At 36.6% G+C, this 27922-nt stretch overlaps 1 protein-coding gene across 1 annotated transcript; it reads left to right on the forward strand.

Moving 5' to 3' along the window:
- Positions 1-2774: 2774 nt before the first annotated feature.
- LOC149419112 (uncharacterized) lies at positions 2775-26709 on the forward strand. The gene is made up of 15 exons (XM_089637928.1): positions 2775-2867; positions 4926-5083; positions 9446-9849; positions 12530-12753; positions 13227-13326; positions 14550-14677; positions 14816-15103; positions 16070-16354; positions 17362-17849; positions 18281-18464; positions 18755-18953; positions 19063-19829; positions 20136-20328; positions 25861-25974; positions 26639-26709. Exons 1-15 carry the CDS (start codon positions 2775-2777, stop codon positions 26707-26709), a joined length of 3696 nt encoding a protein of 1231 aa, XP_089494054.1.
- The last annotated feature ends 1213 nt before the right edge of the window (positions 26710-27922 follow it).

Consider the following 27922-nt stretch of genomic DNA (forward strand, 5'->3'; position numbering starts at 1 on the left):
TTTGGTCTGTGTCGGTTAGTTTATGTTTTTTGAGTATTACCTTTAATATCGTTTTCTGTGCGATTTCTATTTGAGTGATAGCTGCGTTTGTTGCTCCTCCCCAAGCAATTATTCCATATTCTATTATTGATTGGCAGTGTGCAAAATATGTTGTTTTCGATTGTTTTATTTTATATATGTTTCTTATATTTAGGAAAATGTAAAATGTAAAATATTGTCTGCATACTCTGTGGGTTTTTGTGTATATTTTTCCAAACTCTCCAAATAAGCAAATTTTATTTGTGTTCTTTCAAATATTACTCATTTAAAATAAAATATTGAATGTTTGCAGCTCGTTCCAGAATGGAAGATACTCTCAGTATCACCCTGTTGTAAGACCACCATTAAGAATTGAAACGTTGCTTGAAATGGCTTTAACCGTGTTGGTTGATCAGATCTAAATAGTCAGGGACTCTCTCACCTTCCTTACATGTTCCCCATTTCCTTTCCCTCTCCACTACCTCCAGCCTCACAAGATATAAGAAAATACTGTGCAAAGAATTTTCCCACAGGAATGAAATGTTTTCCCGCAATGAAAAGTGATTTATGTCACTTCCCAGTCATCCAACCATCTGTATGAAAAAAAAATATGTCGATCGGTTGATCCGTTCCGACGTGTAAGAAAGACAAACAAAGAAAAGATGTATATACGAGTATATGCAAGTCTATCTGACTTTGCTCGGGGACCTACAATCTGATCTGGGGTCAAGTTTTGAGGTTGTAAAAAGTATTTTCTTCACCTAATGGTGCCAGAATTTCCTTGGGCGCCCTCGATTTCTTCTACCGTTCACTTCCACGTCATACATTATCCCAACACACTCTCTTCATTCATCTCTTATGCCTTATTTTACCACACATAATTATTTGAGTCCCCAACTTTTTCTACCATTCACTTCAGATAGTATCATGAAATTCACATTGTTCCCGGTGACAAAACTAAATTATATTGACTTATTCGAATTCGTATTTCATTCCAGTGCAGAGGTAATGTCTTTCTCAGGCGTCCCCGATATCTTGTACCAACCAAGCTACCCTTTAAATACTTCTGGCCCTAATTTTCAACAAACTTTGAAATTTTCATCGCAATCGGATAAATGGTATAGGAAGGCATACGGAACAAACAAAGAAAAATCTTTTTTTTTTATAGGGAGTGGGGAGAAAAATGAGATGAGATGCTGAAGATTGGGAAGTTAAAGTTGAAGCCACCAGGGCGATTATTTTTCACCAGGGCGATTATTTTTTTTGTTGTTTATTTATTTAACGCCCAGAGGGCTTTTACATGTAGGTGGTACAATTTTAATGACAGTTTTTAAACATAAGAAAGAAATAATAAAAATAAAATTACATTAAAAAATAAAATATGCAAGAAACAAAATTAAAAAAGCCAAGAACATAAATTACAAAATACAGCGATTTGACTGGTTTACAGAAATATAACTTCCATTTAGGAATAGTGTTGAAATAAGTCTTTTACGTAATCCACGAAATTCGCAAAGTTAATATTAAATATATCGACATCACCTAAGTACTGGTTTCCCATAGTGTGAAACCGTTGTATTGGGGAGTTTAGGGAGTGTGTTGCAGTGGAATAGTGTATTTTGTCGTGTTGTTATTGTAGGTATTCGTAAGTTTATGGGTTGCAGAAGTTCGCAACAGTCGAATTTAGAGTTTAGAATCTTGAATAAAAGAGTTAAGTCGTTTATTTTACGCCTGTCTTGCAATGTGTGTATGTTTAGAGTATTTAATAAGAAATGATATTGTCTTATGAAAATGTGAAAAGTCTTCTGGTGGTATATTTAATTTTAAATTTATAAAACTTAGATTTTTTTTTGCATGTTATTAATGTGAATTTTGTAAGAGGGAGACCAAACTACTGAGTTGTATTCAATTATGCTTCTAACTAGAGATATGTAAAACAGTTCAATGGCTTGTATGGAGTTAAAGTTTTTAGTTATTGGCTATATCAACCACTAATGTTAAAATTGTAATTCAATATTATAATAAATGTTATTTATTAGGGTACAATATTTAGTCAATAAACTGTGAACGGTCAAGAACGCATTAAGAGCTTGTTGAGAAGATTGCTTCCATTGCGGAAGATTTTTCATCCAATCCCATTAAATATTGAGTCTCGGCCACTATCATAAAATAATATTACATTATCTTCTGACTTTTAAACTGCATACTTTTAAGTGATTAATATTTTAAATGACCTGCTAGTTTATTACGAGTATACAGACAATACACAATATTGAGTCATATTACTTACAATGCTTAATTTAATCAACATAATTGCGCATACAATTTCATAGCTGTCGATTGATTGACGAATCGACGAAGTTATTTCACAACTGTTGTTCAAATATTGTTTATATGTAAAAAGGTTTTGTGTAAAATTCGAGCGTGGCGTAAAACCAGATAAAATAAAATATTTAATTATTATATATTGGTAATTGAGTACTTTAAAAAAAAGATGGTAACAAGTTTTCAATATGAGTTTTGAGCAGACCACAAACAATTATTTGAATATATGAGCAGAACATATACCGTATTTTTTAGTGATTATTTTAAATAATATCATATCTTGAAGTGTTTTTTCCACAAAAACGGCCCCACGTTTCATATGGATCCAATGTTGATTGAGTTTATTTTACCTTCTAGTTTCTTCCATCGAGGCAGACACGTCCCTCAACAGTTACCTGAGGAACACTGTGAACCTGCGTGGCACCAAGGCCATGTGCCAGGAGGGGGGCTGCGGGACATGTGTGGTCTCCGTGAAGGTCACCCACCCCGTCACCAAGGAGGCCGAGGTCTTCTCCGTCAACTCGGTTAGTAGATTCTAGTCCAGACACATCGCTCTATGTATATTCTCTCATTTAAGTCTAGATGACGGACGTCGATAATGTTTCTGGAATAGTAATGGTCCCATTACGGATCCTTGAGGGACTCCGCGGAGTGTAGAATTGAACAATAATTCCAATAATTGGTCCTGCTTAAAAGCGTTATCTGTATAAAAATATATGTTATCCTAATTTGTATTAAAAATAAACTAAAAATGGACACTCTTTTTATACAATACCAGCTGAAGTCCCGGCGTTGTCCGGGTTTCACGCAGAGGTTTTCGAAACAAGTTGTACACAGTAATATTCCTCTTGTTTTCAAAGGCAAATTTTCTTCAAAAGGTATCCAAAAATCTGCTTTTAGAGGTGGGGAAAGCGTATGGGGATGATATTTCAAAAAGTAGGCCGTTAGTGCTCTTCCACTTATTGTGAAAGTCAAGTATGCAAAATGCCATCAATCTCAAACTGTTGATTAATACAAAGAACGAAGCCAGGCAGCCCAACGGCCGCTACAGAGGGTCTTCGTTATATTTATTTACGCCCGTGGGCTTTTTTTACGCGAAATTAATATATCTAAAACAGCTGTGTTAACAATTTGTTGTAGTTACAATGGTAGATCAAGTAATTGATATTGATTTATAAGTAAAATTACAAATGGTAACGCATGAGTTCACATGTGAAATTACACACTTAAAATAGAAAATCAGATTAGCAAATTTGCAATCAAAAATGCAACCAGTGTAAAATAAAAATTAATAGGTACATGGATAGATTTAGTTTCATATATTTCTGACAATTGGATAACTCATGAGGACAGTCTCTAAACGGCAGAAAATACTGATGGTGGTTCATCCGAAAGAAAGCTTATTGTAAGAGGGGTCGTGACCAGGGGATGCTAGTCGGTGCGGGGCGGCTGACGAGGGCGGTGAAGAGTTCACTACGCACGCCCAGCCCTAGGGTGGGTGGAGACTGTTTGCGAAGGTTTAGAGCGTCGCGTTGGGCTCAGGCTCAGGAGGTGATGCAGGCGAAATGCTCGATGGTCACACATATATGACAGAGCCGGTAAGTCATCGGCGCGTCGATCAGCCGAGTCTGCCGAGCCACGCCGATCCGTCACGATTTCACGATTTTTTATTTGGCTCGGCGCGGAGTCATTTGACTCGTTGGCTCTGTCGTGTATGTCCAGCTTTACGTGCGCAGATATTTTGTGGCAGTATTGTTATGAACGTAGGTGCAATATGGCACTCACTTTAGCATATCCCTGGTTGCTAATGAATCGATTGCAATGCATGTAAATTCGACTTATCAATAGGTACTAATGTAGAATATTAATTGGCACCTATTATTGCAAAATATTAACTATACTAGCGCAAAGAATTGATAATTGCAAACTGGCTAAAAATCGCAGACCCCTGAAAATCACAAAAACCTGACTTGACCTTTACCTGATAAACTTCTCTAAAAGTTCTTCTCAAACTACTCTAATTTCTTGTAAAAAAAATTATAGGCAGGTAATTTATTGCATGTCTGAATTCTTGACACATCAGTTCCGATTTTGAAAATGACGATTAAAATGATTGTCGGTTGAAAATTTGATTATACGTAGCTATTTTATCGCTTGTGTGAAATCTACATGCAGTTCCAATTTTAAAAATGTTATTTAAATTCAAAACAAAACCGAGTTGATTGAACCAGAGTTACAATCGCAGACACACAACCTAAATTAATATTTTTGACAATAATGTATTTATTGTAGCACTGCGTTCTACGAGTATTGTATCCAAAGATAATAGAATACAATTCAGTTGATTTGTATTCTATTATCTTTGATTTGATTTTGACCGGTTACAAATGCAAGTTGCTATTGATTGAAAATATTAAATGTGTTATATTTGGAGAAACAGGTTCAGTGGTTATTCCTACAAGAAGAGAGCGGGCTTAGAAGAACGGGGATGCCTGAAGGCGTTCTGTTAAAATGGTGTGTCTCCAACCTTACTAGAAAAAGAAGAAGAAAATGATGACGATGACATGATATTATTGTTCCAGTGCCTAGTGTCTATCTTGTCTTGCCACGGCTGGGAGATCACCACAGTGGAAGGCATCGGGAACAAGAAAGCCTTCCATCCTATACAGAGTCGCCTGGCTTCCTTCAATGGCACCCAGTGCGGGTACTGCAGTCCAGGATGGGTCATGAGCATGTACAGGTCAGAAAAATCCCTTCAAATTCGAGTCAAAATCAACTAGGTATATCAGTCTTATATTCTCCTGCATTATTACGCTTGAATCCTAACGTTATATTATATAGAATCCTGAAGGAATGCGGCGGTTTGCAAGTGAACAAGTCATCCAACCAATTTAGAAAAACTTCGCTGTACATATTGATGTATTATATTTAGATGAGACATGAAGCTAAAAATAGGTTCCGCTATTTTACCTCCAACTCTCCCAACGTTCTAACTAAAACTACCTAGGCTAGTTTACAACTATTTTATTTTAACAATAAGTAATTCGACATTTTTTTTTCTAAATTCATGTAATTCACTTTTGATATTGGTATTTTGTGACAATAATGGGAACTTATTGGAGAACTTTTAATTTAGATTTGTGTGAGTTGACTAATTGTTGCACGACCTTTGTTGATGATCCAGTGTTTTGCCAAGATTTTAAATTTGTTCAGATTTTTTCACTGTCTTGTTTTGTAGATTATTTTATGTTTTAGTCGCAATATATTTGAAATTTCGTTTTCCAAATACTGTGTTTGTTTTAGGTATTCGTAAAAGTTCGTTGGTTTTAAACCGCGTGTTTTGAAAAATGTACTTGTTTTATTTCCTCCCGCCGTCAAGAGGGTTGCTCGCTCAAAAAAAACCATACACAATTACGCGAAAGGAAAAATAAATAAGTACTTGATTAGCAGTGTGTCAATCAAGCACTTTTACGCAACTGCATCATAACAGTTTGTAAACAGAGTGCGGAAAATATGAAAATATTATGTCTATGGCGGACGTGGAGTAGCTGCATTTTAGAATGTTAGCATTCTAGTGTTCATCCTTAGTTTTGACAACATTTTGGGTTGATATTTGTTTACAAAACAGATTTACATTAGCATTCTGGTGTTCATCCTTAGTTTTAAAGCAATATTTTGGGTTGATATTTGATTACAAAAGTGATTTAAAAATAATTTATAAAACATTTAAGTTTTCTTTGTAGCTAATTTAACAGTTTAGAGCTTTACTAAGGTAGAAGGATGTTCAAATATTGTCAGGTTATTCGTAACCCGGAAATGTTTTTTTTTTTTGAATTACGCATAAAAGTCCCAACTGCTCAAAACCGTCTGTTGGTATGTTGTGAGGCTGAATGTAGTGGAGAGGGGAGGATGATGGGGAAGATGGAAGGAAGGCGAGAGAGTATCTGGCTATTTAGAACTATTCACCAAACACGGCAAAAGCCATTTCACGTAACGTTTCAAATCTGAATGGTGGTCTTACACCAGGGCGATACTGAGAGTATCTTGCTTTCTGGAATGTGCCGCAAGTATAGTGTATATTATTTTTAATTGATAAATTGTGAAATAACACAAATTAATCAAATTAAATTTACTTACGCACGCCGGGATTTGAACCGGCGACCTTTTCCCTACCCGCGCCTTACTCGTTGACCACAGAGACCGTTTGTCTTTCTGCAAAAAAATGTGAAAATAAGAAATCTTCTACTAAAAATGGATAGTTAATCGAATGTAGCTACCATAATATAAATTTAAAAAAGTAAAAAACCCATTTAACGGCTGATAGACTAATGATTTAATGCTTAATCTTCATTGGACGTTTCCTCAGTTTTGGGGTGCATTACCTCACCGTCAATTGGCCCGATCAAATATGTACCTACATTTTCTTTAACGTTCATCCCTGGACTCATCTCGCACTGCTTTGAGAGCTGTCGAAATTATAATAAGCTTGCATTTAGAATTAATTAATAAAACGATGGTTATCGTCAAAGAACATGTAACAATTTCTCTAATGGATAATTATCACGTTAATGTTTAAGCATTATATTAGTAAATAATGACATGCTAAATCGGCCACGCAAGCATGCAATAAAAAACCATGACATGGAAAATTAACACGCACAATACGTTTTAATTACCGTGTGTACTGGACACCTACGCCAGTGACGTTGACTGCAAAATGCCGGTTTTCTCTCGCGGGTACCTTGGGGTCGGATAACTGACTGCACAAATAAACCACCCACACTGACTGGTTGGGCCAGTCCTTCCCTTTTTATTGGTACAAAAATTAAACAGTTTCTAAACGACGTTTTAAGAAGGTGACAGATTATGCTATAAGTTCCAAGTGTTTTAAATTTATTTACTAATGTTTATAAGAAAAGGTTTAATGCATAGTATAAAGGATAACAAATAATTATAAGCAAAAATAAGTCGCCTGAAATATCAATACAAATTGAAAATATCTCCCGAGTAAAAATAAATGCCGCCAACTGGAATTGAACCCGCGCCTTCTGATGTCCGGTCAGGTGCTCTGAAAGCACTGAGCTATGTCGGCTTATTGTAAACAACTACTATTTATATGTAAACAACCAACTTTATTTTTGTAGGAAAGGCTTTGTTAGTGCTAAATTTCTCACTAGATGGCGTCGAGACATTATATATCTTCATTTGTTGGTGAAATATTTTTGAATTGTCAAAATTATTACTTTTTTTAATGATAAACTAATGTTTATAAGACAAGGTTTTATTCATAGCATAAAGGAGATATTTTCAATTTGTATTGATATTTCAGGCGACTAATTATTGCTTATAATTATTAGATAAATGTAAGTAATACAGTTGTGTTAACTACGTATTTGTTGTACATTGTAACAATGTTAAACCAACTACATGGAATTGATTTATAAAATGAATAAAGTTACGTCACGTTTAAGTTTAGTACATTTGAAATAATGTTGACAACTTACTTCTTTAAAATAAGAAATAAGATTAACCAATTTAATTCAATAGTGTAAATTATGAAAAAATATAAAAGTATTTTAAAAAATAATTTTGGAATATATATAAATACAAAATAAAGAAACAGGAAAATATATATTCACAACGGACAGGTTAACTCGTACAATTCGGAAAAGTAATTATGAAGATTTATTTTCATTTCTAATACGGGATCTTTAAGCATGTCTAACACATTTCAAAATGTATTACCAAAATTATACAGCCGATTAATATGTGTAACGAGCTTGATAATCTGTTTTAAAATTGTCACAGAAAAAGGTAGCACTCTGTCTTGTATTTCTAGTAGGTAAATATAATTTTATTTTGGCGAGAATATCAGGGCTGTCAATACAATATTTAATAATTTTACTTAATGGAACAAGGTCAGAAATAATCAGCCTATCTGCCATCTTAATTAAATTGAGTTGTTTCATCAGATGCATATAGTTTATGTATTGAATTGGAATATTCAGCTCAAAGATAATAAATCTAAGAAATTTGTGCTGTAAATATAACAACCAAGTCCCAGATTTGAGCAACTAGCGTTAATTTTACTTTATCTAAAGAGTATTCATAAATTATTTCTACTCTTGATTAGAAAAAATAATGAATGACTTGACACTTTTGAATATTAATAAATAAAGAGTTGATGATGCACCAAAGATACAGTCTAATCTAAATTAAATTGTTATATGTAACAATTATCTATTCTACGTATCGTTTTGTATATTTCGACCCCTGAAAAGATGATGTCTTATAACAATATGCGCTGTTATCTGTTATCCAAATATGCCAAGCTATATTTTAAAATTATGTTATCCCCTCTCCTACCTACGGCAGGAGAAAGGGTCAGTATAATCTACGGAGCGGCGTAATCTGTCAAAGTGACAGATCCCATACAATGAAATGATATTCCGCGGCAGTCCCCTAATTGATCTGACCACCTCTCCTGAGGAAAATTATAGCGTAATGTGTCACCTCAACATATAAAACGTACCTACATGCCACGCCCAAATCATGCGCGCATAATATAGCAAAATGTGTCTAAGGCTTTAATGTGTAGCAATTTTTATCATAAATCATTCATCAATTTATATAGTACTTATTTTATATTAAATTTTCGGTTATATTCGTCATACATAATCCTGTACACCGTGAATATGACTTTTTTTGAGAGTTGAAGAAGAAATATATTTCAGCACATATATATTTGAGTATATATGTTTGGCAGTAGAGTATTCAGATATCTCTTAAAAGTTTAATTTTTTTTTAAATCATCAATCATTTCGTACATTTAAAACATTTTTAATATTTCATCTGTCGGTGTTCTAACCTAAACTTTTATGAATCGTCTTAAGTACTCCTTTTTGGGCAATGTAAAGCCGGTCACGTGTGTGCTCAAGACAGATCCCTATCCTGTTATCCTTTACTCTATTTGTGATTAACACAAACTATAATATATGTTTTAATGTCGTCTACTGTGTGAGTATTTCGGATGTTTCTAAAGAAGTATCTAGTAAAAGTTAAGAATTTTTTACTATGATTTTTCTTACCCCATTTGTTTCAGTTTGCAAGAGGCCAACCCCAGCATGACCATGAAAGAAGTTGAAAACTCTTTCGCTGGCAATATCTGCAGGTGTACAGGATACCGCCCTATCTGTGATGCTTTCAAGTCCTTTGCCAAGGATGCTGATCCAAAGATCAGAGCCAAAATCCAAGACATCGAAGACCTTTCATCACTCAGCCTCTGCAGAAAGACGGGAGAGACTTGCACCAAAACTTGCGATGACTATTCAGAAGATGGATTTTGCTTGATAGATGCAGAAATCTTCAAAGAACATAGTGTTTTAGAGCTAAAGAAAGAAAACGATACAAAATGGTATAAAGTCTACAAAATTCAAGACATTTTGAATGTTTTTGATAAGGAAGGGATGGATTCTTACATGCTCGTTGTGGGAAATACAGCTCAAGGTATTTATCTTGTTACATTACTTATTTACTTTCCAACCTTCGTAATCCTCTCTCCCTTTAGTCTCACAACAAGAAATGCGATATGGGCGTGTTTCGTGATCCAAAAGTCAAACCATTTTTCGCTTATATTTCAAATTTTGAAATTCGATTGTGATTTTGTTGTTCTTGAACTAACTATATTGTGTTGTGTGCTGCTTCGTGGTGAGTGATCGGTCTCGTAATATATCATCATTCATGTTCATCTGAAGCTATAATTCATAAACTATCTCGGATGCCATAATTACACCGGGCAGTTGGAAATTGTGTGCTAAAACTGCTGTTCATTTAAGGCGAAGCTTAATGCTAAATCACTATTTTCGATTAATCTTTATAACGGATCGGTTTATATTATGAATACCAAAATATACGCTTCAGATAAATTGAAGGTTTTCCTATAGTTTCCTTTTAGTAGAATACAAATAAAAGTTTGAATTACTCAATAAAAAAATATTATGTAAACTACTAAAAAAAATTTTTTTTCAATAGAAATGTATGAAAGTAAAGAAGAAATAACTTTTAAAAAATACAATATAATAGTGATTATCTGTGACAGCTTCCCTTGATTAACTTTTTTGCTTTCTTATAAAATTATTTACAAAATAAATGAAAACTGCTTTTGTGGTTGAAATAGAGCGTTTCTTTACCCATTTGCCAAGCGATTTTAATGCCTTTTACTTATATTCGGGACGATATAAGGCATACCAAGAAAATACACATTTTTGGCTTGTAGCTTCGTCTTAAAAACGTCTGAACGTGGATATGTTGGGGAACTTTAGTATCACCGCTCGGCTGGGCAACGTTGTGAAGACGGGAAAAGAGGGGGCTGTTGGAAGGAATTTACTAATGCGGGCCTTCAAGAGGTGGCCAGCAGCTCCTAATAATTTATATTGGAGATTTCTACGAACAATATGGCGTCTTGTCTTATTTCTATGAAGCTGCTAGCTGAAAAACGTCGCAATGAACTAGAATACAAATTTATGAATATCTAGACTGAAAATCTGAACAAAAGTCTGCTTTGTGAAAACAGTATTAGTGCAGTGCAAAAAATAAGTTTTAAATTGCTTCAACACATTTGCAGATTGCACTTTTAATCAAATGCTTCTATTCATGCAAATTGTATCGTTGGTAGGAATACTAACGATACCATTTATCGTTGGTAGGAATAATTTGTGTGGCAATGTTTTGTGTAAACAGGATACAAGGTGAATCGTGTATAGGTAGGTACTTATCCAGGGCCGGCCCTGTGCAGTTGCCAAGGCGCCAAGATGCCGATAATACCCAATACCTAACTCATCTACCTTGAAATTATTTTTCTTATTTATTTATTAATTCCTATGTCTGTGCAGCCATCCAATATTATTCATTTCATTAATCACCAACCCAGAAGTCTACTGGTTTGAAAGGGCAAAGGGCGCTAAAATTTTACTCGCGCCAGGCAGGGATGGTCCTGAGCCAAACGGCGCCTGGGACGAGTAAAATTTTGACGCCCTTTTTCAAAACCAGTAGACGCCTAGGTAGGTGATCACTGCAAGCAATAATATTTGGATGATTTGTATTTTTGTGTAGCGCCGTTTTTACTGAAAATTATCTCAAAGGTGTTTGGACTGTTAGGTGTTAAGTATTATCAACGCCTTGGCGCCATGGAAGTTCTGCTCCAATTTCACCCGATAGGGTCGGCCCTGTACTTATTATTACTGTTATCAGTTTGGTAAATGAAAATTGCATCGTATTAATCGACTGAGTACTAACTACATAAACCAGCTTTTTCTTGAAAAATGTCTTTCACAACACAGAGAAACTAATAACGCATACATAAAATGCACGCACACAAATCGGCTGACGGTCTCCGAGGTCGAAGGGTTCTCGACTAGCAAATAAATTTTATTTGATGAATTTGTGTTATTTCATGATTCATTCATTAAAAATAATATATAGTATACTTGCGGCACGTTCCAAAGTGAATGATACTTTCAGTATCCATCAGTATATTGATGTTAGACCACCATTCAGATTTGAAATGTTGGTTGAAATGGCTTTGGCCGTGTTTAATGACTAGATCTGAATAGCCAAGTACTCCCCCACCTTTCTCTTCCTCATCTTTTTCTCCTCTCCACTTCCTTCAGCCTCACAACATACCCCAATTAGAGACGCCATAGTCTCACTGGCTCCAGACCGCTTAGAGCAGTTGGGACTCGTGTATTGTATTCACATAAAAAAACAGTAAATAAAGTGTAAGTATTCAACGTACTCTGCTTGAAGTATGAAAATGCTTCTAAAAGCGATTATTTGTTGATTTAGGATATTCCATTAACTCAAAAACCTACACATGAATGGCACATCATTTTTTTACCTAGATTTGGATTGTTTTAGACATCAAATAAATGGCATAATTACAATGAGTACGTTAATAATTGTGATTATAAGTTCGCGCGGCAGTTTTTTCAACAAGTAGGCAGGCAGACACGTACGAGTATTACAGTTTTAAGACCTCCCTGTCCCAATTACGACACCTTAGCTCCTGGTCATTAATTTTTAGTCCGTGCCAGCCAATTATTTCATATCACACACCGACGAGTGAAATTAATATGTTTGATTGATTATCGTCATTGGGTTGTCATCTAACTGCAGGTATAATTTGCAGGTGTTTACCACATGAAACAGACACCCAAGGTGATGATCGACATCACGGGGGTTAGCGAGCTGCGAGAGTTCCGCCTTGCGGCCGACTTAGTGTTGGGATCCAACATGACCCTGGCAGAGGTCATGAGGCTTTTCCTGAAGGTCTCCATTGAACACATCTACTTCAGGTACACCAAGAAGGTATACGACCATCTGGATCTGGTGGCTCATATTCCTGTCAGAAATGTGAGTATTATCTAGCATATTCATTCCTGTCCTCTATAATACAGCACCACCAACCACTATAAGACGACGAGATACAAGCAATCCTCAGGGAACACGAAAATGTATAGCAACATCCCACTTTGCAAATCTCCCGGCCAACTGCTTCACATTCAGGAAACCCTTTGGACTGATGATGAAGGTCTGATTCAGTTGCAATACTCACCTGACGAATGTAGACATTCTCAAACAACAAAACACAACTTCGAATGTCCACTTTTGATTTTGACTTTGTTTCCCGGAGGCGTATCATCTGTGATGCACCAAGTGACTCTTATTAATGATGTCGACTGGTTAAATAATGTCAGCATCCCACCATGACCTTCACCAACTCTCCTTCACCATACGAAGAAATAGATGAAGCTTTTATAGGCTTATAAAAGTCCGAAATCCACGGACAAGAGGAATATGATTCAAAATTATGTGTGTTTTTTCAGATAGGTTCATTGGGTGGCAATTTAAGTATCAAGCACAAGCACCCGGAGTTCCAGTCTGATGTCTTTTTACTGTTGGAAACTGTTGGAGCAACTCTAACATGTGGTGAGACATTTTTCCATTCAAAGTACAATACTCAACTCAAATCATCTTCTTTCCCTTGTTCCATTCTGGTCGGAAACTCATCGCTATGGTAAGGTGCCTGTCCAGGGCTCCTTCAACGGCCCCTTTCATTGGAGGTCCAGCCTTACCTCACACCGACCCTGCACATGTACTCCCCACCTTTGCCTGGGACAACGCACTGCATAAAATCTCTCAGTTTTCAGTATATCACTATTTCCACAAAGAAATACAATGCTTTGCATGCTTTCGAATTCTTTCCTACCCGTGAATTGTTCACATTAACACACAAGCGCTATGTTTAACATAAAGCCTTTCACCACACAGCCTACACTCACTGTGCTCTAGGTATGACATATTATATGTAATTTTACAACTTGATTTTTTCTCAGTATTTGGTATCCCCAACATCAAAAAAATTACAAAACATCGTAAATTTCGTAATACATATGCGTGACTATCTGTACGTCCCCAAGAGATGTACATATTTTCAACTGTACCTTGAAAACATATAAAGTCTAATTGACTGAATCACGTGGTGCGAAAATTATAGATACCCTTCTTGACGGTTTGCACGGTTCCTTTACTCTCCTTCACTTACATGCCTAGATAATTAATGGAACTTTACTGGTTTATTATTTTTTTACATTAACCCCACATAGGAGGCACTGAGGAAAATTAATTTTCCTCAGGGCCTCTGTCATCATTAGGGATGCTGTGTGTAGGGTATTTTCAAGGAAAGGAAGGCGATGAAGCTCTGGTGAGGAAAAAGATATGAGGGGTGGGTAGAAACCTAGGGATGAGTGTGTCCAGAAGTGACGGACGAATGATTTATCCCCCCCCCCGCTGCGATGCAAGGCGATGGGTCAAGAGAAACCAGTTGCAGAGGTCAAAGTGTCTCCTCAAACCAACCTTTCCCGATACCTGGGTAGAGAGAGAGAGAGAGAGAAAGAGAGGCAAAGAGAAGCGCATCCTGAACACACTTTACCCAATGAACTCGGACACTCCTGCTAAATCACCAAACGTAACGAACCACTTGGGGTGACCTATGGCAGAGGTGTCGGTTATCCTATAAATGGTTCCCGGCTTATGTACCGCCGCCCGAATTAAATATTATTTCATGTTTTCATTTTACAATGTAATTATTATCTTATAAACAACTGTTTGACTTCCAAACGTACTTACATATTTAACATTTTTTCCAGTCGACCAGTACGGAAATAAAAAGGTAACAAGCCTCCCAGATTACTTAAAGATGGACATGACTGGACAGATAATACACAGTATCAACATGCCTCCGCTTTCGGATGATTATATCTTCGATAGTCATAAGGTAACATAATTACAACTATAATATTAGATGGGTAGATCTAAAAGTAGGGGTAGGTGTATGCATCGACAAAGATTGTAAGACTTCGGGATATATTTTGTCTGTCATCAATCAGCTATAATATTTAATGTGTTCTTTTAGATAATGCATCGAGCTCAAAATTCGCACGCAATCATCAACGCGGGTTTCCTCTTCAAAATAGATGCCGATAAGTTAATCCAGAGAGCCAATATTGTGTACGGAGGTGTCAGCGCCGACTTCATCCACGCCAAAGAAACTGAGAAATATCTCGTTGGTAAAAACATCTTCATGAACGAGGTATTTAGTCTGGCAGTTCAGAGCCTCTGTGATGAGATATTCCCTGAAGCGGCCCTCCCGGAACCTCCGCCAGAATATAGGAAGAAATTAGCCGTTGGACTTTTCTACAAGGTATGCATTAATGTATCATTTTTGTTCTCTCACTAGCATCTTGCATCGCGCCCCGGAGAACTGATAGAATGGACTTTCTTCAACAATGTGGTCCATGGCTTGTACTTCACATTCCACAGTCTACATTCGCACAATGCAATCCAGTGCAATGCTCCTGGTTATCTAGCACGGTCGATCGATAAAGGATTTATTGATAATATCATCAAGTTGTCATCATTTCCGAGCATGACTGCAAAGAACAGTTCACAACGACTAAGTTTTCTTCATTTATTCGATTTTAATTGTTGTTTGTACGTTAGCGATCTGCAGGCGTGCTCGGGAACGACGAAAAGTTGTCGACATTATCGATAAATCCCATATAGATCTATCCTGCTAGATACCCTGTTAGCTTTATAGTATTTCAGTGGGTAGTGAAATTTTGGAATTTACAGTATCTTTACATTAATTCATGATTCATGTTTCTATCTCCAGAAGACCCTTCCAACAGTTTAGTCAGATTTAAAAAGACCATAGATGATTTTACAGCTTACACGCAGAAAAATGAGTATTGCTTATTTATTGAGAATCTCTTCAAATCATTGGTAATCCGGTTATAAACGGGATTGCAGGCCGTATCCAGATTAGTTTTTAGTAAATTCGTAATAATATCGGAAAACGTGTTCATGCGCCTGCGTTCATCTTGATAATATATAATGACGAAATTCAAAAATTTTAGGATTCGTATGAACACGTGTTCTGAGACCGTTACGATACATTGGTATTTTGCCAAAAGTTTGTTAGGAAACCTATCAATTCATTCGTTAAGGGACTGCAATCCCGTTTTTAACCGGATTATGAATAATTTGAATAGATTCTTAATAAATTAGCAATATTTTTTACTAGTATTTTTTCTCTGTACTTAAGAATAGGTATTTACTATTTACATCAATATCTGGTATTTAAATAACGAAAGATGTTACTTTACAGACCATTTTGAGCATTTGTCCTGACGCCATGATAAATGCCAAATTCAAATCAGGAGGACTAAAATATGACAGACCAGTGTCAAAAGGAGAACAGAAGTATGATACGGATGAGAGCAAATGGCCTGTCAATCAGCCAGTGAAGAAACTGGAAGGATTAGCCCAATGTTCCGGAGAAGCAAAGTTCTCAAATGACCTTCCAACACAGCCCAATGAAGTATACGCTGCCTTTGCAGTATCAAACGTTCATGATGGAGAGATTGATAAAATTGACTCAACAGAAGTATTGGTGAGTTCATTTAAAATAATGACGTCCTGATTAATCAATATCACCACTTAAAGTTTACAGCTAAGCTCAATGTAATATGAAATTATTGAAGAAGGTTTTCACAACTCTCAGTGAAAACATGAAGCAGATACAGAAAATGTAAAAAAAATAACAGTCACCACTAGGACTCGAACCCAGTGGGAACTAATATGAAAATATGGGAAATAATTGTCGAGGAGATTAGTAATTAAACAAAAATAACCGTTAAAGGACGCCTGGCAGATGAGAAATATCTAAATTAATTTTTATTGAAGGGAGTAAATTTTTCATGGTAAAAAAAGTTTTATAATTTGGGAGGCGGGTATGAGTACACCTTTGCCTAGGTCACCCCAAGTGGTTAGCAGGTGTGGCCGAGTTCATGGGCTGAGGTTTGTCCATGTCTTTGTCCATGTCACCAACCGGCCGGATCGGGAGAGGCTGGATTGGGAAGACTCTATGAACTCTTTAGCCGGACTCTCCACCCCAACGCCTTGCATAGCAGTGGGAAGGATGGATCCATACATCACTCTTGGACACACTGACCCCCAGATTCATACTAACGCCTCATTCCTTTTTCCTTCCCAGAACTTTCTCTCCTTCCTTCCCTTGGCGGCCGGGCGAAAAGTTACAAAGCATCATTCCGTGCAAGAGCGTCGTCCGGTTTTTTCCTGCATCAAAGTGGAAAGTACGAGATTGATAAAAAATGACGGAATGTACATAATGAGATTATTTAAATGACGGAATGTACATACTAATTAGATGATAATAATCTCATTATGTACATTCCGTCATTTTTACCAAATTGAAAGAAACGCCGATCCCGGTAAGACTAGATCTGGGTTGGAGAGCTGACCGTTATTTTTTTATTTTCTGTGTATTTGTCTGTTTCATATTTTCACTGAGGGAAGTTAATATTATTTTCTTCAATAATTAAACGTTTTAATTTATTTTACACTCATTTACGTAAAGATTCTTGTTGTTTTATGTAGACAATAAAAGGAGTAGTGGCCGTGTTGACTGCCACTGACATACCCGGACTGAACTCCTTCACACCACTCTTGCCAAATATTGAAGAGATTCTCGCCAGTAGCAAAATACTTTTCTACGGGCAGCCTTTAGCGATCGTTGTGGCTGAGACAGAAAGAATTGCCAAACTCGCAGCCGAAAAAGTTAAGGTCACTTACAAAAACTCCGGTAAAACTACTCCCTTTCTTGGTGTGAGAGACGTATTGGCCTCTCCATCGGCTAAGGAAAGAATCATTGTAAACAGAACGGTAGAACCAAAGGAAAAGGGTACAGACATCGATAAGGTTCTCAAAGGTTCATTGGATATTTATGGACAGTACCACTACACCATGGAGACGCAGACCTGTGTTTGTATTCCCATTGAAGATGGTATAGATGTGTTTGCTTCCACCCAATGGATGGACTTCACCCATTTCGCCATTGCAGTGGCCTTGGGTGTACCCCTTAACAGGTTAGTTGGTATTAAATTTGAATTATGTACGACTAGATTTACGTAATATGTATGTTTTGGGGTATTGGGTTTTTTCTTGTAATTTATAATCGAACCGTTGATGGAACTCTCTTTCAATCTTTGGTAAAAGCATGTATCTATTGTTAAAGCAAGTAGAACAATCATGACATGGACTTATACCCATAGACTATCTTCAATAGGCGTAAACAAGTGCACACGTGTAAATATGCCTTTCCGGTTAGTTGAAGAACGAGATGATCTGAATTATAACAATTCTTTTTTTAATAACACGGCACTCAAAAGAAATAATGGAAACGCATATTATTATTAGTTATTCTTTCTTCTCGCGGTATGAAGAGCACATTTCACTTACATACACAGGAAACTTCAATAATCCAAGCTAGTGCAGTAATTTTTGTGATCTGTTTCAGCGTCAACCTGCATGTCCGTCGCGTGGGCGGCGGCTACGGCAGCAAGCTATCCCGCAGCGCCCAGGTAGCTACAGCCTGCGCGGTTGCGGCCACCAAACTAAACCGGCCCGTCCGCTTTGTGATGCCCATTGAGACCAACATGCTCTCTGTGGGCAAACGCTACCCATGCTCTAATGACTACGAAGTGAGTGTGTTCCTAAATAGTCACTAGAATTAAATCTCTTTCACAAATGCTCTCCACCAACTCTAGTTCCTAACAATTCATCTCCAGTCCTCTTCCCTTCCAATCTTCTTCCACGCGGTCAGTCCACCTTTTCCAAGGTCTACCTATACTTAATTTCCATGATGCACCCACTTGGCATTGATTTTAGAGTTCTTTAATTAAAATTCTTTCCACATAACTTGCCCATGTTTTGTACCCAAAAAAATGTCTTCTTTTGTAAATGAATAGCAACATTTTTTTATTTATTTCAGGTTGGTATCGACAAAAAAGGAAAAATTCAATATCTAAAGAATACATTTTACGAAGACATTGGCAGTTCATTGAACGAAAATGACGCCCCTTTGGAAACTGTCGAGGCATTCGTCAACTGCTATGAGGACAAGACGTGGTACGTGCAGTCCAACAGCGTGTTAACAGATACCCCGTCCAACACCTGGTGCCGTGCTCCAGGTGGATCAACTTTATATCATTCTGATTACATTTTATATCAAACTTAATACTGATCCATTCATTCTAGTCTCTTCTTACCTTATGTTAATTAATAAACTTAAATTCACAGGATCGACTGAGGGTTTTGCTATGATTGAAAGCATAATGGACCACATAGCTGTAGAAACCGGAAAAGATCCAACTGAAATTAGACTCCTCAATATGACCGCCGAAAACAACCCCTTACCCGAGCTGATCAAAACCCAAAAACAATCCGCAGATTTTGATGCGAGACAAGCCAGCATTAAAACCTACAATTCCGAACACCGCTGGCGAAAACGCGGTATCAGCATTTCTCCCATGAAATACGGGTTAAAATACTTTGGTAACTTCGCTTCTTTCATCGCGGTGTACCACGGTGATGGCACCGTGGCAGTTTGCCATGCCGGAATCGAGATGGGACAAGGAATCAATACTAAAGTGGCTCAAGTCTGCGCTCATACTTTGAAAATTCCGCTCAAAATGGTGTCTGTTAAGCCCAGCAACAACCTGGTCACTCCAAACGCGGTTGCATCCGGCGGAAGCATCACCAGTGAAACCTGCTGCTTTGCCACTATAAAAGCCTGTCAGAATTTACTGGAACGACTTGAACCTATAAGAAACACCATGACCAATCCAACCTGGCAAGAGCTGGTTGCGAAGGCGTACTTGTCAGGGGTGGATTTGAGTGCGCACCACATGGCGACTCAGCTGGATGGTTTGACCAATTACTCGATCTATGGTGTCACTATCGCGGAAGTGGAGATTGATGTGATAACTGGACAGCACCAAATATTGAGGGTTGATATACTGGAAGACACCGGAGAAAGTCTCAGTCCGGAAATCGATGTGGGACAGGTAATAACGATTTTTTACTTAATATCTACATATTTTTTCTATAAATGAATGTCTTTGAATGATGTTCAGTTTTAAAGGAAATTGAAACTTTTGGTGTTCAAAGGCACTTGGTATTGAGGTAACATTTTATAACCAACGCAATTAGAGATACTCCTATGAAAACGTTCTCCGATCGTACGATGAAACTGCTTGTTCGAAGTACGTGGAAAGAAAGAGAACCGACGTTTGCTCCATGGCGATAATAAACTTGGTCAGTTTCGAAACTAAAAATTTCCTGAAAAAATTGGTTTGATATCTCTTCAACAGGTAGAAGGAGCTTATATCATGGGAATGGGCTACTACACATCTGAAAAGTTGGTTTATGACAAGAAAACTGGAGAACTACTAACAACGAGGACGTGGAACTACAAACCTCCAGGAATTAAGGATATTCCGTTGGATTTGAGGATACAATTTCGGCGAAACGCTCCAAACCCAGCTGGTGTTCTGCGATCAAAAGGTACAACCTGCATGTTTTATTATTATTATCTCTCTATTGATTACAACGCGATCGAAAACAAAAATCAACCAAAATTCAAACTCAGGTGAGAATATCGATACCATCTCTCTCACACCTGCAGTCAGCCAGCCTCGTTTGGCAAACAGCAGTGAACCAGTTACCGTTTCCCCTGCGCCCGCCCCCGCCTCCGAGTCGGTTACACCGGCTGAGAGCAGCGGCGTTAACGTCAAGCAAACCCCCCGCACCGAGCCGCCCTCCTGCCCATTGTTATCATACAGTGCCGCCTTACGCAATAAAAACAAAATTTTAGTCGTAGGAACCAATGACTCGAGTAAGATTAAAGTAATACCCAAACAAAAATTTATTATCGTTTCACGCTTAGATCCCGACACGACGACGGAGGAAGTCATTTCCCATGTCAAAACGAATACAGCTCTCAGCTGTAATGCTGAAAAGTTTATGGCGTTTTCTAAAGAATACTCATCCTTTAAAATAGGAGTCGACGAGCAGAACATAGATTTACTACTAAAAGAAGAACTATGGCCCCGAGGAGTGGTTGTCCGTCATTTTAGATATTATAATAAACGCATTTCAGGTCAAGAAAACGCGAAAAAGCCGACCGAATCAAAATGACTGCTACTATACCAGAACGTGCGAGGACTCAGGTCTAAGATGAATCAATTTCTAGAAAATGTTCTTAACCAAGAACATAAATTCATCGTGATTACGGAGTCTTGGCTAAACGATTCGATATTTAACGCGCAAATTTTCGACAGCAGATACACAGTTTTCCGAAAAGACAGAAGCACTCAACAAACACGAGGTGGTGGACTACTGCTCGCTTTACTAAACGAAGAAAACATGCGAGCCGAACGACTTTCCCATCTGGAAACGGGAGACGAAAATTTATGGGTCAAAGTCACAATTCAAGGCTTATGTTTATTTATTTGTTCTGTTTATATCCCACCCAGTTCAAAAACGCATATTTACACGACTTTTTTCGAAACTTTAATTAGTAACTTAACTTACCTTGTTGATAAAAAAATCTTAGTGATTGGTGATTTTAACATTAATTCTTCACAAAATCCACGTGCAGTGAACACTGAGCTTTTATATGTTATGGAACTTTTTCAATTGAAGCAGTTTAATACAGTACTTAACTCATGTAATCGTACTTTGGATCTAGTATTAAGTAACTTTAGTATGTTTACAAAAAAATCCGATTTCTGTCTTGTTCAAGAAGATAATTATCACCCGACACTTGTGTCAGAAATTAGTCTTGATCATGACAGACCGTTGAAAAGTCGTTGTTTACATTCAGAAAATAACTTTCGTGGTTGGAATTTCCGCAAAGGAGACTTTGAGAAGCTGTACAGCCAATTGCGTGACCACAATTGGCTGGCTATCTTGGAGATCTCCGATGTTGACGAAGCAGTTAAGTACTTCTACGATACCCTATACGCGTATTTTGACAAATGTTTTCTAAGAAAAAAAGCGCCGCGAAATGAAAACTATCCTAGATGGTTTTCGCGTGAGATTATCGGTGACATAAAGACGAAGCTTGTATACCATCGACGGTGGAAACGATCAGGTTTGGATAGTGAACACGAGTTATTCAAATCCTATCGTACAAAAATTAAACATAGCATTTCAATAGCACACAAAAAATATATTGTGGAGGTAGAAAATAATGTTAAACACGATCCTAAGTCATTTTGGAAATATGTTTCTGACAAAAAAAATGACAGAGGCCTCTTAAATCATATTATTCTGAATGATTGTACTTACAAAGGAACTGACGTACCGGAAGCTTTCGCAAAATATTTCCAATCTGTCTATAATCCAGAAATAGCTGATTTTGATTCTTACGTACCAGGACAGATTGGATTGACAAAAGCTCAAAACATAGCTATAGAAAACGTTAATAACATGGATTTCAGTTTAGCAATAAGAAAATTGAAACCAAAAACATCATTTGGCCCTGATTTCATTCCACCCTTCGTCATTAAGGGTTGTTCTGAACCACTGTCTAATCCACTTCTACATATATTTAATCTTACGATTAAAAACGGAATTTTTCCTAAACTGTGGAAGCTGTCAAAAGTTACCCCTCTACATAAAGATGGTGACAAGTGTCAGGCAACCAATTACCGTCCTATAGCAATTCTTTCCGCACCTGCCAAGTTATTCGAAATAATTATTCATAAATATGTATATGCCAAGGTTGAACCATTCTTGATCGAACAACAACACGGATTTCGACGTGGCCGATCAACCACTACAAACTTGATGGCATATACTGATTACGTGGCGAGAGCGCTCGATAATAATGAGCAAGTTGACACGTCATACCATGACTTTGCGAAAGCTTTCGATAAGGTTGATCACTTAGTGCTCTTAAGTAGGCTTGAAGAAATTGGTTTTTCCGAAAACTTAATTAAACTCTTTGCTAACTATTTAAAAGAAAGGGAACAATTCGTTTCCTATGGTGGTTTTAACTCTAACGCGTATCCTACAAACTCTGGTGTGCCGCAGGGTTCCAATTTAGGACCCTTATTGTTTCTAATTTTTATAAATAATATTCGGGGAAAAATCAAATTCGTCCGTTTTTTACTTTTTGCAGATGATATTAAACTGTTCTTAAGAATAAGATCATTAGAAGACTGTAAAAAGCTCCAGGAAGATATAAATGCAATTATTGACTGGAGTATTGACAGCAAACTCGGTTTCAACTTCCAAAAATGCTCAGTTATGTGTTTTACGAGGTCACAAAAGATCGTATATTTTAATTACAAAATGAAAGATACATCACTAAAGCATACGGCGACTTATAAGGACTTAGGAATTGTGTATGACGCTCGCTTAACATTTCACGCTCACATTGAAAAGATCTGTAAATCAGCTACAAGAATGTTAGGTTTTGTCATACACAATTCAAAGGAACTGACAAACCTTGCAGTCATTAGGCTGCTTTACTTTAGCTTAGTGCGTAGCATTCTCGAGAGTGGATCTCAGGTATGGGGGCCAGAGGACACTGTCTATGTACTAATGGTCGAGAAAATTCAAAATAAATTTTTACGATACCTCTATATGAGAGAGTTTGGTTTTTACCCATGGCTGTTTCCAACAGCATTTATCTCGGGAATGCTGAATATCTGCAGCCTTAGTTCCAGACGGGACGTCGCATTATTGATGATGGCTTACAAGCTTCTGAATGGTTTAGTATCAATTCCAGACATTCTGTCAAAAATAGGACTTTATGTCCCGGATAATTTCACGAGAGGCCGCCAACACAGGCTTTTAATTCTTCCCAGGTCCAGAACTAACTTACCAATGGTGATGCCCCTGGGAAGACTCACTAGGTTAATTAACTCCCTTCCAGCTAACTTGGATATTTTCCATATGTCCTACAACGACTTTAAGCGCGAAATATTGTATTTGTTTTAACTGTATACTTATGTATAATTTTTTTTTTCCATATTTTGTTTACCGCTTTTGCATATGTTTTAACTGTATACTTATGTATAAAATTTTCTTCAATAATTTGTTTACCGCTTTTGCAATGTATTGGTTTTTGTACTGTTTTTGCAAATAAATAAAATAAATAAATAAAATAAATAAATCTCAATTGCGAATAATAGAGTATTTGATAACTTCATAACTTCATTTCACTGTCTCTCATAAAGAGATACTGGCTTTGTTATGCCTGCCCAACACTTTCCGCCGCGGTTACACAAGCAAGCAACAACTGCGCAATACAAGAATACAGAGGTAGCACTCGAATTCCCTCGCCTCGGGAAAGGTCTCGCCGAAAATGTAGGGCTAAAATTAGAGGCATGACGTTTAAGTTCCTATCCAAAATCAATAATTGATTATAGTATTAGAAATTAATATCAGACGTATCTCGTATGTCCGTGTCTCCAACAAGCGAATTATTTTACAGAAACTGCCAAAAAACCTTCACAAGCTTTGTGTAAAAATATTTAATCTCTAACCCGCACCATTCCTAAGACATTCACATAAAATTTCAACTAGTTAAATTAATTTTTCAATGGTGTTCAAATATTAAACCTCCTTTATCTCAACGTGTTTATGGAGATAAATATATGTGGTTTAAGCCACTGACATTGTCTCTTGACTGGTTAAATGCCCATGAATAAAGCCAATTTTGCTAGCCTAGTACTAAATGCTTCGTTTTAGGGTTCCTGGTCCTATTAGAATAGTGATTTATTATCAACTCTTCAGATTAATTTATTCGCTTTTGGGAACAACATTACATAAGGACTCACAGAAATAGTTGTGTCTTCCTTACTATTGTGATGAGAAATATGATCCAAGAGAAAATGCCATGCTTTATATTCAAATGTAGATGTTAACCACAGAAGAATTAAAATGCGTAACTTTATGAAACCAAAGGTACCGGCCGAAATTTAAAAAAATAAATATGAGAATTTCGTTATTTTTTATAACAAACGACAAAAAAATTTGATTTATCTAAAACACGACTTGTGTTTTTATACATTTTTTCGTTATCAGTATTTTTTGTTTGAAAAAACGTAAAGTGAGCCATTTTTTATTGGATGCATTCAAAATTGTAATATTTGAAAAAATATATTTATTTTATTTATTTATTCGTTTACATTTAAGGCGATGCACTACGTCGTGTAATATTTTAAATTGAGCCGCTATCAATAACAACCCTTACGTAGATGGCGACAAGGTTTAAATTCCCGCTTAACAACATCCGCCTGTTTTGATTTATGCAAGAAAAAAACATGGCCAAAAAGTGCCTTTATTTTATTTTGTGGATGTTCAGGCATAAATACTTAATTGTTTTTCGATCATTTTATAAATAACTTAATTTGCCACATTATACAATAATATCATAACCGAAAATGGGTTCGTAAGTAGGAGATTTTGAAATTTAAAACAGTTTTCATGGGCCTTAAACATTATTTTTTTTCTGGGCTTATAAAAAGACTTATATAAAAAAAAATACTCGATTGTTTCAAAGGCCAAGATGTATTCTACTCGCAGTATTTAATTAAAGCATCTGAAACATTTCTAGGCGACCAAATTTTCAAACCAAAAATACATGATTTTGCATTACTACGTATGGCATCGCCTTAATCAGTTTGTACATAAGTGTTATTTAGTAAAATAAAACCAATTATGGATTTCCCCCTTGTGACTTTAACTGAGACAGCATAATTTAAATTTGTGAGAAAGGAATATGAATATATGGTTATTTCTAATAATAAAATATGATAGAGTATTTTATCGCTTTTCAAAAACAGTTTTTAATTTTCAAATACATTCAGAAATATTCAATTTATTTGGATTTGATTGCAAAGCTGAAACACCCCGACAGTCTGACAGAATATGGCTGAATCCTGAGAGAGTGAAAGACAGCGATATGTTAAACTTCGTATTGACCTAAAATCAGAGTGTTTGCTTCTCTTGTCCTATTAAGTGTAGTGATGTGTTATTATTTATAACGAGATGTGTAATTTATTTTTATTTATTTTCTAGCTACCGGCGAGCCGCCACTTAATATGGCATTTGGCATCGTATCCGCTTTGAGGCAGGCCATTACTTCTGCCCGAGTCGATAGTGGACTTTCTGCTACTGATTGGTTCCCTATAGGTAAACAATTGCTAATTACTAATTACCGTCAATCAGCCATTTGTACGTCACCTGGGCATAATGTTGTCGTGATTTCAGTGTGGTTATAATAGTACAGATATTAAATAGAAAATCTGGACATGGTGGTTTTACATTAATGTATGGTGTAGTCCATTATAAAAACATTAGAATCTACAGCAGAACATTTTGCTGGCGACATTGCTTCTATCGTTGACGTTATGTTGTAAATTATTGCTTTTTATGATGTGTGCATTTCAAAATTTCCATAATAATATTTTAATACCCATCTATCTCCTAATTTCGTTGTCATGCCCAACGTCAGGCAGGATTTTTATTTTATTATTTATTTCAATGGAAGTTTTAAAGATTTCTTGAAAAGATCAATCGCTTAATATTTTTCGCACGGGAGGGTCATTTCTACGGTTCGTTCTTGAGGAATGTTTTTCCGACATTTTTTCCTTCCTCCTACAACATGGGTCTAGTCAAGTTCTAGGGGTATACCTTCCTTGCCTTGAAAAGACTCTCTGCACATCATCCTGAAAGACAACACCATCCTGAAAGACAACATTTTTACATTGACTCTTGTATGGAGAGAAAAAAATCTGTTTTAAAATGTGTTCATAAGTACCTACTTTAAACAAATCTTTACACGTTTATTTTTCAGAAATCCCCTGCACCTTGGAGAGTATATATTCGGCGTGCAACACACCATTAGATCAATATAAACTTCAATAAAAACCCAATATTATATTATTTAATTACTACAAAGCACTTCAAATTAGTTGCAACTAACTGTGGATCGATCGATAACTACCCAATCATTTTAATCCGATCACGAATTACCATCGATCGATCGGGTTACTTTAAAAAAGATTCGATCATTTGTTCGATGAGCTGTCCACTCAATTACCACCTATCTCTGGAACCGGTTCTTAGGCGCAGTTCAAATGTTCAAAAGTTTCGCATTTTAAAAATTCCAAAAGTTACCGTTAAAGTTATGTTAGTATAGTTAGTTAATACCAGTTGTTAAAGTTAAAAATAATTGTTCCTCAATAAAATTATTTCGGGTGATCTAGTGACAGCTCGACCGGGACTACCTACCTGAAACACCCTTTTGAAAGATCGGTTACTTTCAAAAGGTCTGCATTCTACCTACCTATGCCAAACGAAAGTTCCTTATCAATGATCGGGTACTTTCGACAGCGACCAATTAGGTACCCGATCACCTCGCCAGGGAGTCGTGATCGATCCGGGTCGTGCAAAGTGATCGATCGACCCAATTCTAGTTGAAACGCACCCAGGAACTGTTGAATGGAGTGAACAATAAAATAGGTATTGGTCTTCTTCTTCATTCTGTGTTATTATTTTACATATTGTGATTTTTTATGTACTTTCTTTATTATTGCACCTATTTACCTACCGGATAGCAAGTTGAGGAACATGATCGGTCAGTGGCTGAGTTGACATCGCGTTTGGATCCCACCCAGGCGTAGTGTGTTCAATTCCTCGGCTGGCTAAGTCCTCCATCACAACATAAGCTACATTTTCCAATTACTGTGACGGTAGTAGGATATAATCAAATATTATCAGGTTATTCGTAACCCGGGAATATTTTTCTTTCTTTAGAAAAATGTATATCTCTCAAGGAAATACCGGCTCTTAACTCCAAGTGAAACTGGCTATCCGCTTCTTGCAGTCGTAAAAAATAAATGAGTGAATGAATGCCTTTCGAATTAATATGTAAACAAAAATTTTATGAGATACATAAATGGGTATCAAATATAAAAAGAGCTACGATTTTATTCCTTACACAATTATTACAGAATTTATGTAACTTTGTCTTTCCAGCTAGGAAGTTCCCGTTCAAGGACAGTCAATGATAATCTATAAGTAACTAAATAATTAACACAAGTAGAAAAAAAAGATAGAAATAAGAAAATAATAAAAA

The sequence above is a fragment of the Hesperophylax consimilis genome, chromosome 12 (genome assembly GCF_061612785.1).
Source record: "Hesperophylax consimilis isolate HC1 chromosome 12, BYU_Hcon_1.0, whole genome shotgun sequence".
NCBI classification, from domain to species: domain Eukaryota; kingdom Metazoa; phylum Arthropoda; class Insecta; order Trichoptera; family Limnephilidae; genus Hesperophylax; species Hesperophylax consimilis.